We start from the raw sequence: 18,892 nt of genomic DNA, 5'->3' as shown, positions 1-18,892 counted from the left end.
TTCTTGAAAAAATTAAAATGTCATTAAGATATACAAATACAAAACGGTTCAGAAAATCTCGAAGATCATCATTTACCAATGCCTGAAAGACAGCTGGGGCATTGGTCAGACCAAAGGGCATCACCAAATTTTCAAAATGGCCGAGATGGGTGTTAAACGCCGTTTTCCACTCATCCCCCTCACGGATGGGGACTAGGTGGTAGGCATTTCGGAGATCTAGTTTTGTAAATACAGAGGCCCCCTGCAACAGTTCAAAGGCTGAGGACCGTAGCGGTAAAGGATATTTGTTCCGCACCGTGATCTGGTTAAGCCCCCGAAAATCAATGCAAGGCCTAAGAGTCTTGTCCTTTTTCTCCACAAAAAAAACCCCCACAGCTAATGGAGAGGAGGAAGGACGGATTATCCCAGCTTTTAGAGAGTCATGAATATATGTCTCCATCACTTCCCTTTCAGGTTTAGACAAACTGTATAGTCGACTCGCTGGGAGTGGAGCTCCAGGAAACAACTCTATCGCACAGTCGTAAGGGCGATGGGGAGGCAAGGATAATGCTAGGTCTTTGTGGAAAACATCTGCCAGATCATGGTAACAAACAGGTATATTAGAGAGATTGGGAACCTCAGAACAAGGGGTTTCAGACGGGGCAGAGGATGGAGGCTGGGCTGACAGAAGACACTGTTTGTGACAATCCTGGCTCCAGGTGGAAATTTTGTTGTGTGACTAATCGATCACGGGGTTGTCCCAGGACCAGAGGGCTCTGAGGAGAGTGGATGATGAAAAAGGAGAGGTACTCACGGTGATTGCCAGAAATGAGTAGTGAAATGGGTTCAGTTTGACACGTAACTTCCGCCAGCCAGCGACCATCAAGAGCTTTGACCTGCAGAGGATGTGGGAGGTGAATAAGAGGTAGTTTTAATTGTTGAGCAAGAGCTGAATCCAGAAAGTTTTGTTCAGCACTGGAGTCCACCAATGCCTGCAGGGTGAAATCATCATCATTGACAGATTAACTGGCACCATTAGACGTGGTAGGGAGGAGGACTCACCCGCCAGCACCCCTACTTGGACTGACGGGCCCTGCCTTTTGGCCGTCGTGGGCAGGAGAAAAGAAAATGACCCACTTCACCACAGTAAAGGCACTCACCAGCTGCCAACCTGTGACTACGTTCTTCTGGGGTGAGGTGTGTGCGGCCCAGTTGCATGGCTTCCACTTCATTCCCAAAAGACGGGCCTGCGCCCATCAATTTATCAGAAGGAACAGGCTGAGCGTGAGGATTCTTGGGTCTGGGGCGAAATTGTTTGCGCCGCTCATGGACACGGTCATCTAATTTGGTGCACATTGCTACTAACTGATTCAGAGATGACGGGAGCTCTTTAGTTGCCAGTTCATCATGGATGTAGTCCGCGAGACCTTTGAGGAAGGCCCCCCGTAAGGCTTTCACCCCCCATCCTGTCTCCTCAGCAAGAATCCAGAAGTCAATGGCATAATCCGACACACGCCGTTTGCCCTGTCGTAGGTTAAACATGCGCTGGGCTGCTTGGTCACAGCTATCCCTTTTTACAAACACGCACTTAAATTTGTTCAAAAACTCAGCATATAAAAGATCATCATTAGCATTAATAACCGTCTGTACCCAATGTAATGCCCTTCCTCTCATTAGTGTAGACATGTATGCAATCTTTGCACTGTCCGCAGCCTATGTCCTCTGGAGCTGTTTAAACACAAGTGAACACTGCATCAGGAAGCCTGGAGCCTCTTCTAACTCACCGGAGAAGAGAGCAGGAGAGGGAAGAGCTCGTTCCGGGGGCTCCGGGGAACTTGAGGAAGCGGCAGCGCCCTCCGGGGAATGCACAGTGACAGACTGCGAAGTGCTCTCTTCCAGAGGAGAAGCTGTAGGAGAGGCACGACTGGGTGAGCATAGCATTTGCAACACATTTCCAATTTCGTCCATCTTACGAGTCACCGCTGCTTGATCTGCCATCAGATGCCGGAGTACTTAATCGTGTTTCTGCAGCTGCTCTCTGAGAGATGAGAGCACTCCCTGCAGTGACGCTGCTTCCGCTGGGTCCAGCTGGCCGGATCGTTCTGTCATGATGTTCAGGAAAAGGAAGGACCCAACTGCAGAGGCAGACGTAAAATGTTTCCAGTTTTTATTTTCACAAATCCAACAAAGTTTTTGAGTGAGGAGGTCCGGGATTAAACAGGCTTGTCTCCAACACTCCGTCGGTCTGGCAGCATGTTTACTGACACACAGAATTCTTGACTCACACCCCAACAGACCCCAGCTCAGCTCTGCACACAAACAGCAATTAATCCACAAGGCAAAAAGAACGTGGCACAACACCAAAATAAAGTGCATAGTTTGGCTACCTGGTAGAGGCAATGATCCGGCAAGGACTGAAGACTTCCTTTGGCTTAAATACCCAGCGAGTGAGCCTTAGGGAAAACAGGTGAGTAAACAGTGATTGAGATCAGGTGTGCCACACACGGCTGGAGGAGGCCGGCCAGAGGGTGGAGCAACTGTCAAGCCTGCCTAAAGAACAAAACACACCCATACAACACACTGCCGGCCCGGAGAAGGCGGGGACCATGACAAAAACTGTTTAAAAGTCTTTTTAAAATATGAACTATCTCAGAAAGATGAAAGGAAAAAAATGAAAAGTCAAGCTAAAAGCTTGACTTTGATGGTGCTAGTGCTACTGTCATGCAGCAGAACATACAGTATACCATTCACTAAGTTAATTGTGCAATAGCTTGTGTGCCAGTTGTGTGTCATTGCACTTTTATATATCTATCCATCCATCCATCCATCCATCCTCTATCTTATCTGTCCTGTTCAGGGTCAGTGGGGCAGTCGGCAGCCTGTTGCAGGGCTAACACAGAGAGACAGACAACCACTGACACTCACATTCACACTTATGGGCAATTTAGAATCCCCAAGTAACCTAACTCCAGTAACTGCATGTCTTTGGACTGTGAGAGGAAACCAGAGCACCTGGAGGAAACCCACGCAGAAACAGGGAAAACATGCAAACTCCACACAGAGAGGCTGGGACCAAGGTGGAATCGAACCCAGACCTTTTAGATGTCATTCTAGCTTTGAGGTCTTTAAATAGGGATGCATGCAATGTAGCCTTATTTAAGAGCACTTTACTTGAAGCAGTCTTTCGCAATAAAGTCTTCATTGCTAAGAAAAGTATTTAATTTTATGAATGACTAATTGGTTCCTTGATCACCCGTTTACAAAAAAACACAACATAAAATGTGAGTCGGGCGACTCGGGTCGTGTTGGTCATGGCCCTGAGAAGCCGTGGTGGGCGTCCCTTATTTTCATTTGTGAAAGGTGGCAACCCTACTCTGAGGCCTCACTCCCGGTACGATAAAGTGCATCAAACGATAATGGATCGTGTGTATGATGACAAAGAAGCAACTGCTGGTGCCTTAACAGTTGTGTTGTTACTGTATGTACAATTCATGCCATCACGAGCAATTATTTGGATGAAGAGGACAAATTTAGTTGACCAAAATTTCCTTTAGTTGAATACTACCCTGATAATTCATATTATTCATATTCATTGAAGTCTTGAGTTTATAATTGTAAACTATTATAAACAAAAATATGTTTCTTTATATATTTAATATTTTCATGCAAAATGACAGATCAGTGAATACGTTCTATAGAAAATGATGCCTTAATGTTGCATTGTTATGTTATTCACTAATTTCCTGACTATTGCAATGATAAGGAAACAGTTTACTTTTAAATTTGTGTTACTTTATTCAATTTAAAAATTTCTGTAAGGTAAAGATCCTACAGTATTTCAGAGAAAACAATCAAGTGACCCCCTATGAGCAAACACTTTGTGACAGTGGGAAGGAAAAACTCCCTTTTTAAAGGAAGAAACCTCCGGCAGAACCAGGCTCAGGGAGGGGCGGCCATCTGCCGCGGCCGGTTGGGGGTGAGGGGAAAGAGAAGAGAGAAAGGAGCGACAGAGACAAGGACAAAACACAAACTGTTGCGAAGACAAGACGGAGGTTAATGACATGCAGTAGTGCAGCAGCATCATGAGATTAGCTATATTCCAAAAAAGGACAGCTTCAACATCCAAAGTGGAATGGATGCTGTGTTTCCTAAGAAGTTGAAGCTTTTCTGCAGAACGTTTTCTGCTGTTATCTTTAATCTCTAGCCAGCAGCTGAAGGATAACTGTTAGCCTCATAGAGTTATTGCCGAAGTCATATTTCGAGAAAATTGACTTTAAGAGCGAGATGAGTTCTGGAACAGCCCACCCACTTCCACTTAATCGCCATGATGCCAACGATTTGCGGGAGAAATTGTATGGTGTGCTGCTGCTGCTCCTCTTGCTTCTCTGCAGCGGTGATCATCAGCCCGACTGTCCTTTAGATCTAAAGCTGCTCCAGCTGTCTCCGTGGTGTTTTCTGGCCCTCTTTTGCGGGCTCTGGAAGGCAGTTTTATCCTGATCCTCCTCTTAGTCCTTGTCATGGAACTCTGTGTCCTGTTGGTTGAGCAGGACGGCCCAGGAGAATACCGGAATTTCTTTTGGTATTGGTCTGACGTCACGTCTGTGGAAGAGGGGGGTATTTTTTCACCCACATCTTTCCAGTCAGTCGTCCTCCTTTTTACTAACTGACTGGTGTCCTTTGTATCTTCATCAGGGTGCTTTCTTTTAAAGTTTGGTTTGACTGAAACTGTCTGGGCAGTTTCACAGTGACTGGGCCTGGAGCAGTTGGGTCTGCTTCTCTGAATTGAAGGGGGAGGACAGTTTTTTTGGGATGGGCTTGTGGTCCTGGAGGAAGGGGGCCTCTCCAGGATTTTGCTCTCAGCTGCAGGGGGATGAAGCTGCTGTTGGGCAGGTTGTCTGGTCTCAGACATGGGCTGCTGCAGAGATTCACTCACTCCTGTCCTGCTATCTGAAGACACTGGGCTGTTTTTCTTACAGATCTCTGTGTGCTGATAACAGGACTTTACACTGCAAGACAGCGAATCATTCAATATGCTAAATTATTCACTCATATGGATGCAACATTTTCACATAAAGTGAGATATACAACAAAGAGTCACGGTAAAAAAAAAAATCACATCTTCTTTCAGTTAAAAAATTGAATCTGGTCATTATTAGGGATTAAAATGTGCATAAATACAACCCCAGATGAACTGCAAAGCGTGACATATATACCATGACAAGTGTATGAAAAACTAAGTACACCCTTATTGTTTACAAAGGAGTTAAGAGGGGAATGTTGTTACTGTCCAACCAAGGTTGTGTTTACCTAAATTTAAACCTGTTTCTTTTTACTAGTGTGGGGAAATGTGTTGTACGTGTGTGTGTGCAGTGGGAGGTTAAGGGAGAACAATTGTTCTAAATAAAAAAGTGTTGACTTACTAGGAGCTCAGGTGGTGGAAGGACGCCATGTGGCTCATTTTTGCAAAGGGATGATCCAGCACCTGTTCGGGTGTAATCCGTGTTTCAGCATCAAGCTGAAGCAGTTCTTTAATCATTTCAGTGAACATCAAACGATCAGCCATTTCTGCAACTTTATCAGCATAATTTTGATGCTCGGGTTCCCGGAGCTGAAAAATGAAGAAACCAACAAATGTCAACCAAAAACACTTTTTTTTTTTTTTTTTTTTCACAGAATGGCCAAAGGGTACTTACATGTAAGAGGTCATCCAGAGAGGTAAACTTTCTTTCTCTTCTGTCTATGAACCAATTCCCTGTGTCTTGGAAAACTTCTACAGGTGTCTGAAAAGATAGGAAACTTGTCAGCAAATTGTAGGACAAATGGGCTCTCAAAACAAAATATTTGATAATATGTTAAAAATCGAGGGTTAGAAAAGAAATAGTTTGCAAATGAGTTTAGAGACTGGCATACAGGAGTAAACAGAGCAATGGTGAAGTGGTCAGTACCTTGAGTTTCCAGTTACTGGTGGTGGAATTACACTCTTTGTAGAAAAAAAGGGAGGTCTTTTGCCCAGAGTTTAACATTTTGTCTTCTGGCTTCCCTTGGGTTTCTACTATATATCTCATCTGTAAATACAAGAGAAAATGTAGTCAAACTGGGAGTCCAGCACAGAATTTTGTCATATATTTCAGTCAAGCAAAAAACAGACTTTAGGGGTACTGTTTACTCACCATCTCATATTCACAGTATCCAGGGTACAGTAGGAAACCGAGGTATAGAGTGGCAGCAATGATTCCCAGAGACCAAACATCTATGGCCTCTGTAAACGGAAGCCCTAGAATAATCTCCGGGGACCTGATGGAGGACAGAGAGCAATGATTGTAGTTGTTACATTTGTTGTCAATCACGATGATTTGGATAAGTATGATTTGTACTACAGCTGAGAAACTCCTAACAGAAAGCACAGACTCAGGAGGTTTGTGTGACTGTGTGAGTAAGAGATCAGATTTGAGTCCAGCTACTCACCGATATGGAGAGGTCTGAAGGCAAGAGCCCACTGTGGCAGCAGAGGTGACCTGAGCCAGGCCGAAGTCAATCACTTTAATTCTGTATGGCTCTTGTTGGTGATTGACTAACATTACATTATCTAGTTTGAGGTCTGCATGTATGATTCCAATAGACTTCAGGTGTTTCAGAGCTATTGCAATCTGAACGATACCCAAAAAAAAAAAATGTCATAATGAAATTTGATTTTCAAAGCACTCATTAATGTGGAGAATCAGAGTTCAACATACCTGCATGACTATTGGTCGAATTTGCGTTAAACTGAGTGGCTGAAAATGTCTTTCTAGCATAAAGTCAAACAGACTTTTGTCAAGATACTCAAACTCCAGACATGGATGACCTCTATCCATAAAAGCCTGATACCATTCAACCATGTTGTGTTTGTGGCTGTTATGCATGCTGAGCATGTATAGCATAACCACCTGGAAACAGATCACAGATAGGTTTTACATTAGTTTGACATTTGTACTGCACAATAAGTATTTCTGCAGTTTTCACAACCACTACACACATCTTTGAAAGAGAAATTTTAAGGAGCAGTTTGTACCTCAATGTTTGCCACCTCCACTGAGTAATTTTTCATTACTTTTATGGCTACGGTCTTCTTGTCAGCCATCCTGACACATTTTGCAACCTTGCCAAAAGTCCCTTCTCCAAGGATACTTAATACTTCGTAGCTGGAGAAGCTGGAGGTGAGCCGGCTTCCAGGGACTATCTCGTCTTGGGCTTGTACGTTGGAGTACATGTTTGATGCCATGACTTTTATGAGCGTCGATTTTTTCCTGTTGTCACGCCAAAGGTTTGGTGAAACTGTTCAATCTTCACTCTGCTTGCAGTCTGACAACATTCTACATTCCGTGGCTTTGTTACTTTGTGGCATTTTTACATTACAAAGGTTCAGACTGGATCAGGGACCCCTGAACCCTTCTTGCAGTCTGACAACATTCTACATTCCGTGGCTTTTAACATCAAAGGTTACAATCAAAAGTTCTGACCACACTTAGAAAATGACAGGAAACTTATAGCTGATATTAATTTCTTCATACATGTAGAATGAAGGTTTTCTGAATGTAAATCTGCTACAGAACAAAAAGATTTCAGTGTGGAATGAAATTTAATCGAATGTTTTCATTAAAAATAGCAATAATACTACAACACCTGCATTAAGTGAGATGTTTATAGCTCTTGCATTTACCACATTTGCATAGCTTTTTAGTGCCTACTTTCTTACACACATGATCTGCTGGAAGAAGCATTCATATGGCACACTGTAATAGTAGTCTGCCACAAGCAAAAGTGACATATATGCCTTTACATTATTTTTATTTTGCAATAATCAAGTGGATCCATAGCATAGTGGTTCACACATTTGCCTAGCAAGCAAAAGGTTCCCAATTTGATCCTGGGAGCAGACGGATCTTTTTGGGCTTGTGTCAGTTACATTAATACCAATGTACGCGTATATGAAACAGTTACCTAGGAAAAGGTCTTGTTTAAGTCAGCATTAAGAGGCCCAGTACACTGCATTCTTTCGAGATGACAATCTTATCTGTTTGTGTAGATGCTCAGGTGTATTGTTCAATGTTTGAGGGTTTCTAATCAGCTCATGTGTGCCACATGTATTTAAAAGATATGATATGATAAGATGCTGACACTAAGCTGTAGACCAGTGCTATTCAACTGGTGGCCCAGGGGCCAGAACCAGCCCATCAGTCATTTGCTACTGCCAGTGCTGGTGTCGGTTTCAATGAACCGGGCCTGCGTTTCCACCTCGCTTTGTGAACTGATCATTTACGTATGAGTGTGGGCGGGTCCTCGTCTGGACACGGAAGCTGAAGGGCACAAACGTGGGAGAACACGCTCCCCTTTCCTGTGCTGCAAACACATTTTACCAAACTAGTGCAGCATCTGTGTGCAGCACAGAGGTAAACACAGACAGCGATTACGAGCAAGGACGAAAAGTATGTACTCTGCGTCCTTTTATGTGCGATATGAACATTTCATGCCTATCAGAAATGGTAAATGGACTAGTTCTTATATAGCGCTTTTCTACTCAGTCTGAGCACTCAAAGCGCTTATACAACATGTTTACATTTACCCCATTCACACCCATTCATACAAGCACTTCCATGCTTATCTAAGCTAAGTGCTGTTTATTATCTAACATTGACACTCCAACGGTTGTGTCGGAGAGCAACTTGGGGTTAAGTATCTTATCCAAGGATACATTGGAATGCAGCCTAGAGTAGCCAGGATTTGAACTGGATGGAGCACACTTGAGCACCTCACCCAGGAACTCCAAGAATTCTAGGTACTCTAAACTGTGATTCATGCAAACAACAGTCAGGACCCGTTCCCCGGCCTGAAGGAGCAGGGAAGCAACCCTCTTGTCCACCAGTGAAAAATTCTGACGTACAGGCAGCAAGCTGAGGGGATACAAGGATGCCCAACCCAGCCCTCTTACCAAGAGCACCTCCAGACTGCAACAGAGTCCAGCCCCTCAGTTCAGTTCAATTCAGTTCAATTTTATTTTATTTATTTACACTAAATCACAACAACCAGTCACCTCAAGGTACTTTATATTATAAGAAAAAGACCATACAATAGGAACCAGTCTCCTCTCCAGGAGCCAGATCCCAGGCTGTGCACTGAGGTCATCCCCACTATATCTAGCCGGTACCTCTCAACCTCACACGCTAGCTCAGGCTCCTTCCCCACCAGAGGAGCCAAGCCAAGCCATCTTTATTTATATAGCACTTTAAAAACAGCAAGTGCTGACCAAAGTGCTTAATATTCAAACACAATAAAATATGAAAACATTCAAAACATTAAACATAATTAAAATTGATAAATAAAAGAAATGAGTAAAAATCAATAAAAGTCAACTCTCAAGCAGTTGCCAATGAAAAAAGGTGGGTTTTAAGAAGTGAGTTAAAAATGGACAGTGAGGAAGGCTGTCTAATATGGAGTGGAAGTGAATTCCACAGCCTAGGTGCTGCCACAGCAAAAGCTCTGTCCCCCCTGAGCTTTCGTTGTGTCCTTGGCACATCCAGGAGCAGCTGATCAGCGGACCTGAGCAACCGGGAGGGCGAGTGCACATGTAGGAGCTCATAGAGGTAAGGGGGGGGGCAAGACCATTTAATGACTTAAAAGCAAACAAAAGAATTTTAAAATGCACTCTAAAATGAACAGGGAGCCAGTGCAGTGAGGCCAAAACAGGAGAAATATGATCTCTCTTCCGTGTACCAGTTAAAAGACGAGCAGCTGCATTTTGCACCAGCTGAAGACGGGACAGGGATGTCTGGGAAACCCCTGTCATGGCCGGGGAGGAAACGGGCAAGGAAGGGCAAAAACGCAGGACTCCAGGGGTAACTTAAAAGGGCGTTTATTCCACCGGGGAAACACAAAAATACAAAAACCTTGGAAGGGAGGCACAGGGAGACGAAGGGCAGGCGCAGGGAACACGGGAACACAGGAACACAGGAACACACGGACACACAACGTCAACGACGCGACAGAGAACAAATGAAAACTGAGGGCTTAAATACACAATGGGTAATCAGGGCAAGAGGAAACAGCAGGGAACAACAGGTGAGGCAAATGAAACTAATTACACAGGGGAAGCAAAGCTAAACACAAAGCACAAGGAAATCACATTGGCAAAATAAAACAGGAAGTGATAAACCAAGGAACACGCAGACAAGTCACAACACTGGGAACATGACAAACATACAGGGAGGACAAACTCAGGAAATAAACTATTAACACAAAACGCTGGGCCAACGGCCCAGGACATGACAGTACCCCCCCCTCAAAGGCCGGCTCCCGCCGGCCAAAACCAGAAACAAAACCAGACAAGGGCGGGAGGCGGGGGACCAGGAAGGAGGGCCCGAAACAAAAACAGACAGGGAGCAAACAAAGTCAGGAACAAACCCAAAAACACAAGGAAGCACTGGAGTAAGGGTAGAGCACAAGGGCAAAAAACAATAAGCAAAAGGAACAGAACAAAGAAAAGCAATGGCACAAGCGGAATAACAGTCCAAAAACCAGAGCAAAACATGGGGATGAGAAAAAAAAAAACAACCGGATGAAAGAAAAAGCGACAGCACAAGGCCGGAGAGCTCCAATGTCCAAAACAGGGGGTCGAAACAAGGAACAGTCCAGGAGCTATGACAAAACAAAAACAGCAGGGGAAAAAACAGTCCACAGTTCAGGGGAGTCAGTGGGAAATCCAAAACAAAAAACACACAGTTCAGGAGGCCGCAGAGGCCAAGGGGCCACAAAGCAAAATCCCAACGAGGGAGGCCGACCGCGCTCCCAGCGGCGGCGGCGACGAGGACGAGAAGGAATCACTGGAGGCCGACCGCGCTCCCAGCGGCGGCGGCGACGAGGACGAGAAGGAATCACTGGAGGCCGACCGCGCTCCCAGCGGCGGCGGCGACGAGGACGAGAAGGAATCACTGGAGGCCGACCGCGCTCCCAGCGGCGGCGGCGACGAGGACGAGGGGGAGTCACTGGAGGCCGACCGCGCTCCCAGCGGTGGCGGCGGAGACGAGGAGAAGACACTGGAGGCCGACCGCGCTCCCAGCGGCAGCGGCGGAGACGAGGAGAAGACACTGGAGGCCGACCGCGCCCCCAGCGGCGGCGGCGGCGACGACGAAGACACACCAGAGCCGCAACATGCCCGGACTCCCCTGAGCCCAGGGCGGTCAAGGACACAGGAAACTCGGAAGGTCCGAACCGAGCGGGACCCCCTGGCGGCTCGGACTGAGCGGAACACTCCGAAGACTCCGGCGGCTCGGACTGAGCGGAACACTCCGAAGACTCCGGCGGCTCGGACTGAGCGGAACACTCCGAAGACTCCGGCGGCTCGGACTGAGCGGGACCCCCTGGCGGCTCGGACTGAGCGGGACCCCCTGGCGGCTCGGACTGAGCGGGACACTCCGAAGACTCCGGAGGCTCGGACTGAGCGGGACCCCCTGGCGGCTCGGACTGAGCGGAACACTCCGAAGACTCGGACTGAGCGGGACCCCCTGGCGGCTCGGACTGAGCGGGACCCCCTGGCGGCTCGGACTGAGCGGGACCCCCTGGCGGCTCGGACTGAGCGGAACACTCTGAGGACTCTGGCGGCTCGGACTGAGCAGGACTCTCCGGCGCGGAGCGCTCGGACTGAGCGGAGACCCCCATCGGCTCGGACTGAGCGGGACCCTCTGGCGCGGAGTGCTCGGACTGAGCGGGACCCCCTGGCTCGGACTGAGCGGAGACCCCCATCGGCTCGGACTGAGCGGGACCCTCTGGCGCGGAGTGCTCGGACTGAGCGGGACCCCCTGGCTCGGACTGAGCGGAGACCCCCATCGGCTCGGACTGAGCGGGACCCTCTGGCGCGGAGCGCTCGGACTGAGCGGAGACCCCCATCGGCTCGGACTGAGCGGGACCCTCTGGCGCGGAGCGCTCGGACTGAGCGGGACCCTCTGGCGCGGAGCGCTCGGACTGAGCGGAGACCCCCATCGGCTCGGACTGAGCGGGACCCCCTGGCTCGGACTGAGCGGAGACCCCCATCGGCTCGGACTGAGCGGGGCCCTCTGGCGCGGAGTGCTCGGACTGAGCGGAGACCCCCATCGGCTCGGAATGAGCGGAGACCCCCATCGGCTTGGAGTGAGCTGAGCCCATGGGCTGAACGGGGCCTACATAGTGAGGCACCGGATGCGTAGGCTGGGACCGCGGAACAGGGCACACTGCTGCTTTATTGAGCAGCAGGGGCTGCTCGAGGAATAGCAGAGGTGCAGGGGACTGCGTGGAAGCAGGCCGGGAGACGACTGGCTGCGTGGAAGCAGGCCGGGAGACGACTGGCTGCGTGGAAGCAGGCCGGGAGACGACTGGCTGCGTGGAAGCAGGCCGGGAGACGACTGGCTGCGTGGAAGCAGGCCGGGAGACGACTGGCTGCGTGGAAGCAGGCCGGGAGACGACTGGCTGCGTGGAAGCAGGCCGGGAGACGACTGGCTGCGTGGAAGCAGGCCGGGAGACGACTGGCTGCGTGGAAGCAGGCCGGGAGACGACGGGCTGCGTGGAAGCAGGCCGGGAGACGACTGGCTGCGTGGAAGCAGGCCGGGAGCCAGAGAGAGCGGGCTGTGAGCTAGGGAGATCTGGCTGCGTGGAAACAGACCGAGAGCTAGGGAGATCTGGCTGCGTGGAAACAGACCGAGAGCTAGGGAGATCTGGCTGCGTGGAAACAGACCGAGAGCTAGGGAGATCTGGCTGCGTGGAAACAGACCGAGAGCTAGGGAGATCTGGCTGCGTGGAAACAGACCGAGAGCTAGGGAGATCTGGCTGCGTGGAAACAGACCGAGAGCTAGGGAGATCTGGCTGCGTGGAGACAGACCGAGAGCTAGGGAGATCTGGCTGCGTGGAGACAGACCGAGAGCTAGGGAGATCTGGCTGCGTGGAAACAGACCGAGAGCTAGGGAGATCTGGCTGCGTGGAAACAGACCGAGAGCTAGGGAGATCTGGCTGCGTGGAAACAGACCGAGAGCTAGGGAGATCTGGCTGCGTGGAGACAGACCGAGAGCTCGCTGACACTGGGGCCTGAGAGGGAGCTGACACTACTGGAGCTACAGAAGGAGCAGGAGCTGAGGGAACTGGGACCAAAACCGAAGGAACTAAGACAGGGGCTGAGGGAACTGACTGAGAGGGCACTGAAACAGCTGACACTGGGGACCGAGGAAGAGTTACTAGAGCTGACTGAAGGCGAGGGAGAGCTGCTGGCTGCGTGGGAGCAGACTGAGGGAGAGCCGACTGCGTGGAGACTGACTGAGAGCTAGAGAGAGCTGAGGCTGAGGGAGCTGATGCGGGGAGAGCTGGCTCTGGGGAAGGTGAAGCGGGGAGAGCTACAGAGGCTGACTGAGACTGAGCGGTGGCTGGAGCGACAGCTGACTGAGACTGGGAGGTGGCTGGAGCGACAGCTGACTGAGACTGGGAGGTGGCTGGAGCGACAGCTGACTGAGACTGGGAGGTGGCTGGAGCTACAGCTGACTGAGACTGGGAGGTGGCTGGAGCTACAGCTGACTGAGAGACAGGCTGAAGAGGCACTGTGGACGACACTGAAAACTGCTGTGAAGGCTTGGACCTGGCTGCCCCCACCCGCGGAACAGGAGCGGGCGCAGAGGTCAGCCCGTCCGTGGCTGCCTCCCCCCGCGGAACAGGAACGGGCGCAGAGGTCAGCCCGTCCGTGGCTGCCTCCCCCCGCGAAACAGGAACGGGCGCAGAGGTCAGCCCGTCCGTGGCTGCCTCCCCCCGCGAAACAGGAACGGGTGCAGAGAGCTTCACAGAGGCTGGCGGAACCTGGGGCTCCTGGAGACGAGCTGGCATCACAGCAGACAGGGGCGAGCGCGACCGGGGGGGAGCGTGACGATGCCGGGTGCGCTGCTTCCTCCGCTTTCTGTTGGAGTGGGAGGCACGATTCTCTGCATCCAGAATGTCCACTAGCAGAGGAGAATCAATGATTTCTACATCTTGCGGCAGCCAACAGAGGTCGGGCTGCGCGACGGTGGAGTGGGAAAAAGTCTCATCACTTGCCGCAATAATATCGAGCCCGGTGGTACTCACGGAGGTGGTGGCCTGTGCGTGAAGCGGTGACAATGTCCGCGGCGTTATACCGCTCGGGTCTTGGGGAGAGGTGAGTGGAATGGAAGATGGCAGGGCCGGAGAGCAAGGCAGTGCCGGTGGCGATGAGGGGCCATGGAGAGGAGGAGACGAGGATAAGCCGTCTGGCTGCAGGAGAGGTGCATTAGTGATGGCTTGAAGAAAAAAATTTGAGTCCCTGCCCTGGACTGGGCGGCCAATATTGTGCAGTTCATATTGTAGGTTCTTTCGGAGCATGATTATTGAATGGGCAAGTGAAGCGGTGTGAGGATGGGTGAGGAGCCAGGTGGAGGACGAAATAAGTCCACAACAGAAAGCTAATTGTATTAACCGGTGGTGACTGGTGGGGGCCTGAACAATTCTCTCGGAGAAATCCTTGAGCTCCTGGATCTTCTCTTCTTGCTCAGAGAGGGTCCTTATATCTGCGGGGTCCATAGTTTGGTCGCGTCGTTCTGTCATGGCCGGGGAGGAAACGGGCAAGGAAGGGCAAAAACGCAGGACTCCAGGGGTAACTTAAAAGGGCGTTTATTCCACCGGGGAAACACAAAAATACAAAAACCTTGGAAGGGAGGCACAGGGAGACGAAGGGCAGGCGCAGGGAACACGGGAACACAGGAACACAGAAACACACGGACACACAACGTCAACGACGCGACAGAGAACAAATGAAAACTGAGGGCTTAAATACACAATGGGTAATCAGGGCAAGAGGAAACAGCAGGGAACAACAGGTGAGGCAAATGAAACTAATTACACAGGGGAAGCAAAGCTAAACACAAAGCACAAGGAAATCACATTGGCAAAATAAAACAGGAAGTGATAAACCAAGGAACACGCAGACAAGTCACAACACTGGGAACATGACAAACATACAGGGAGGACAAACTCAGGAAATAAACTATTAACACAAAACGCTGGGCCAACGGCCCAGGACATGACAACCCCATAATAAAGAGAGTTACAGTAATCCATTTGTGATGTAATGAGCGCATGGAATACGATTTCAAAGTCCTGTTTTGAGAGGATCTGTTTGACCTTAGCTAATTGTTTGAGTTTAACCCTTGTGCGATTTTAACATTGTGTTTACTCCCCTTGTCCTACGGGTCAAAAATGACCCGCCCTACCAGAGCAGCCCAATTGAATTTTAAATCTAAAATCTATTTTGCATGATGAAACAACCTGTTATTTATCAATTTAACTTTTTTGTTTTGTTTGGGAGCTTGTGTGATGTGAGGGGTTAGCTGCAGATCAAGACTGCAGGTGCAGGTCAAATAAAAGTTCCAGTTTGTTTGATATGTGTGTGTGTGTGTGTGTGTGTGTGTGTGTGTGTGTGTGTGTGTGTGTGTGTGTGTGGGGCCTTTGAACTTTTTTCTGGTGTTTAAATGCTTTTATACTTCACGGGTCAAAAATGACCCATAAGACAATCTTTGTACCCTAGTGGTGTACAGCCCACATGGAAACACAAACAAAAACAAAGTATCACTTTTTCTAATGATGGGGTCCCTTTAGGAAAAGTCATAAAATTTCAACTTGGAAAAAAGATAGTTTAAGGTATTTTTTTCTACAGCTAAACATGGTAGTGGGTCACTTTTGACTCGCAAGACAACACAAGGGATAAAAAAGCTGGACTTCACCACTGCACTGATCTGTTTATCTATGTTAAAAACACGGTCCATTCTGACACCCAGGTTAAAAACCATAGGCTTTGCGTATTGTGTTAGAGGCCCCAGATCTACAGGAGAGGACCCACCAGTAGTACCAGGACTAACAACCAAAACCTCTGTCTTCTTGTTGTTAAAATGAAGACAGTTTGGTGCCATCCAGGTTTCATCTTAGGACCCCCCGGCCTACTACGGACCGGTGTTGCTTGCTGGTGCTGCTCTCACTATTTCCTAGCGGCAGACGCTACGCACCCGCGCCTTTTTAAAAATGGCCGCTACTACACCCGACGCTCCGCCACGTCCCCAGAAATGAAAACGTATGCAAAGATACAGACGTGAGTGGGAAGACATACTGTGTCAAAGTGTAACATTTTTTGGCGAGTATGTTCAGTGCGCACGGCGGGCTGTCTGATATAAGGCAACATGGATCAGGAGAGTAACACCGGACACTGATATATAGAACATTATGTTATTATTTGTTGTATAAGCGCTTTGAGTGCTCTGATTGAATAGAAAAGCGCTATATAAGAACTAGTCCATTTACCATTATTGATGCAGTTTCCTCTTGTGCTTTAGTAGACTAGTTTGGGTTGATTGTTTAGGGTGTTGAGTCTGAATGATCATTAACTGAATATAAAGTAGTATTGGTATACATACATATGGCCATTGAAAGAACAAATCATGCCAGTAGATTAACAGTAAACCTCTAATTCTTGGGACTTTGGCAAAATCATGTCCCACCAAAAAAGTGCAAATTCCATTTGCATATTAATTTTAAAAATTTACAAAACATAACTGGGGGATTTTGGCACAAATATTTAGTGATTTATATGATTTTATGATATGCCCACATATCATAAAATGACCCACAAAATGATTTGTCCCAAGACAAGAGTCTATAATTTTGATTTGATGAAAAACTGTTTAAAAGTCTTTTTAAAATATGAACTATCTCAGAAAGATGAAAGAGAAAAAAATGAAAAGTCAAGCTAAAAGCTTGACTTTGATGGTGCTAGTGCTACTGTCATGCAGCAGAACATACAGTATACCATTCACTAAGTTAATTGTGCAATAGCTTGTGTGCCAGTTGTGTGTCATTGCACTTTTATATATCTATCCATCCATCCATCCATCCATCCTCTATCTTATCCATCCTGTTCAGGGTCAGTGGGGCAGTCGGCAGCCTGTTGCAGGGCTAACACAGAGAGACAGACAACCACTGACACTCACATTCACACTTATGGGCAATTTAGAATCCCCAAGTAACCTAACTCCAGTAACTGCATGTCTTTGGACTGTGAGAGGAAACCAGAGTGTCATGTCCTGGGCCGTTGGCCCAGCGTTTTGTGTTAGTTTATTTCCTGAGTGTGTCCTCCCAGTAGGTTGATGTGTTGTGATATGTCTGCGTCTCTGTCCTGAGTCTGTGCCTGTTGTTTAGTCAGTATGTTCCTTGGTTTGTCACTTCCTGTTTGTTTTGACAGTCTGGTTTTCCTGTGCTTTGTGTTCAGCTTTGCTTCCCCTGTGTAATTAGTTTCATTTGCCTCACCTGTTGTTCCCTGCTGTTTCCTCTTGCCCTGATTACCCAGTGTGTATTTAAGCCCTCAGTTTCCATGTGTTCCTTGTCGCGTCGTTGATGTTTTGTGCCCGCATGTTCCTGTGTTCCCTGTGCCTGCCCTTCGTCTCCCTGTGCCTCCCTTCCAAGGTTTTTGTATTTGTGTTTCCCCCGTTGAAATAAATCCCCTTTTTAGTTATGTTTGCTTCTGGAGTCCTTCATGTGAGTCCTTCCTCGTCCGTTCCCTCCCCGGCCATGACAGAACGACGCGACCATACTAAAGACCCTGCAAGCTCCGGCCGCTACGATGGCACTCGCCTGGCGCTGGGGGGACCAGCTTTTTTGAACGGTCCCCGGCGACGCCGCTCACCGCCCCCGCCTAAACCGCAGGTCTGCCGCGTGGGCGGACTGTTTTTGGCGCCGGCCGCTCCCTCACCTGTCACTCCGCTCGCTGGCCCCTCCTGTCCTCAGCAGTCGCCGCAGCCACGGAGGACGAGATACCGGAGGAAGCGGAGAGACGTTTTCCTGGAGCCAGCGCCCGGAATGACTCCAGAGGAGTCATTTTTCCGATTCCTGGGTCACAGGGGTCCCTGGCCTCCCACCACTTCCGCGTCACCACTGCCTGCTGCTGACGGAGGAAGACCAAGCTCCCGGCAGCATCAGAGAGAATCGCCGCGGGAGCAGAGCGGTATAACGCCGCGGAGACGGTCACTCTCGCCTCAGTCAGCTGTAGCGCCAGCTCATTCTCCGTTTCCCCAGTTAGCCGTAGCGCCAGCTCATTCTCAGTTTCCCCAGACAGCTGTCGTGCCAGCTCAGTCTCAGCCTTCCCAGTCAGCCGCAGCTCTCCCTAGCTCTCAGTCGCAGTGTTCCCAGTCAGCTGTGGCTCCAGCTCCTCCTCGGTCGCAGTGTTCCCAGTCAGCTGTAGCTTCTCTCTCTCGTCAGTTAGCTCCAGCTCCCTCTGCTCCAGCTCCCTTAGCTCCATCTTCCCCTGCACCCGCACCTGTTCCGCGGGTGGGGGCAGCCACGGACGGGCTGACCTCTGCACCCGCACCTGTTCCGCGGGTGGGGGCAGCCAGACCCAAGCCTTCGCATCGGTTTTCTGCGTTAGCTGCAGCAGCAGGGTCTCAGTCAGCTCTAGCTCCAGTCGCTCCCCCTCGCCTTCAGTCAGCTCTAGCTCCAGTCGCTCCCTCTCGCCTTCAGTCAGCTCTAGCTCCAGTCGCTCCCCCTCGCCTTCAGTCAGCTCTAGCTCCAGTCGCTCCCCCTCGCCTTCAGTCAGCTCTAGCTCCAGTCGCTCCCCCTCGCCTTCAGTCAGCTCTAGCTCCAGTCGCTTCCCCTCGCCTTCAGTCAGCCCCAGCTCCAGGCGCTCCCTGTCCACTCCAGTCTCAGTCAGCCCCAGCTCCTGTCGCTCCCTGTCCACTCCAGTCTCAGTCAGCCCCAGCTCCTGTCGCTCCCTGTCCACTCCAGTCTCAGTCAGCCCCAGCTCCTGTCGCTCCCTGTCCACTCCAGTCTCAGTCAGCCCCAGTAGCTCTTCCTCGGTCCCCGGTGTCAGCTGTTTCTG

General features: G+C 49.5%; 2 protein-coding genes across 2 annotated transcripts; both read right to left on the bottom strand.

Moving 5' to 3' along the window:
* Positions 1–3,990: 3,990 nt before the first annotated feature.
* Positions 3,991–7,398, bottom strand: LOC115785198 (homeodomain-interacting protein kinase 3-like). Its single transcript, XM_030736694.1, has 8 exons — positions 7,031–7,398; positions 6,714–6,905; positions 6,445–6,626; positions 6,150–6,273; positions 5,925–6,044; positions 5,673–5,759; positions 5,400–5,587; positions 3,991–4,985 (listed from the first exon to the last, which is right to left on the bottom strand). The coding sequence occupies exons 1-8, from the start codon at positions 7,238–7,240 to the stop codon at positions 4,295–4,297; spliced, it is 1,794 nt and encodes a 597-aa protein (XP_030592554.1). The 5' UTR covers positions 7,241–7,398; the 3' UTR covers positions 3,991–4,294.
* Positions 7,399–8,826: 1,428 nt separating this feature from the next.
* LOC115785190 (uncharacterized) lies at positions 8,827–14,629 on the bottom strand. The gene is made up of 2 exons (XM_030736682.1): positions 13,802–14,629; positions 8,827–8,845 (listed from the first exon to the last, which is right to left on the bottom strand). The coding sequence occupies exons 1-2, from the start codon at positions 14,578–14,580 to the stop codon at positions 8,827–8,829; spliced, it is 798 nt and encodes a 265-aa protein (XP_030592542.1). The 5' UTR covers positions 14,581–14,629.
* Between the last annotated feature and the right edge of the window lie 4,263 nt (positions 14,630–18,892).

Source organism: Archocentrus centrarchus, chromosome 8 (genome assembly GCF_007364275.1).
Source record: "Archocentrus centrarchus isolate MPI-CPG fArcCen1 chromosome 8, fArcCen1, whole genome shotgun sequence".
Classification (NCBI taxonomy): Eukaryota; Metazoa; Chordata; class Actinopteri; order Cichliformes; family Cichlidae; genus Archocentrus; species Archocentrus centrarchus.
Note: the sequence above shows the minus strand (reverse complement) of the source record. Positions and strands in the feature narration are given on the sequence as shown.

What these genes read in the sequence shown, in the direction of transcription:
- LOC115785198 (XM_030736694.1), bottom strand. Translation starts at nt 7,240, where the DNA reads ATGGCATCAAACATGTACTCCAACGTACAAGCCCAAGACGAGATAGTC. An exon ending in CTTCAGACCTCTCCATATCG is followed by an intron (nt 6,274 to 6,444) that starts GTGAGTAGCTGG and finishes GTCCTCCATCAG; the next exon opens with GTCCCCGGAGATTATTCTAG. An exon ending in CTCTGGATGACCTCTTACAT is followed by an intron (nt 5,588 to 5,672) that starts GTAAGTACCCTT and finishes TTCATTTTTCAG; the next exon opens with CTCCGGGAACCCGAGCATCA.
- LOC115785190 (XM_030736682.1), bottom strand. Translation starts at nt 14,580, where the DNA reads ATGACAGAACGACGCGACCAAACTATGGACCCCGCAGATATAAGGACC.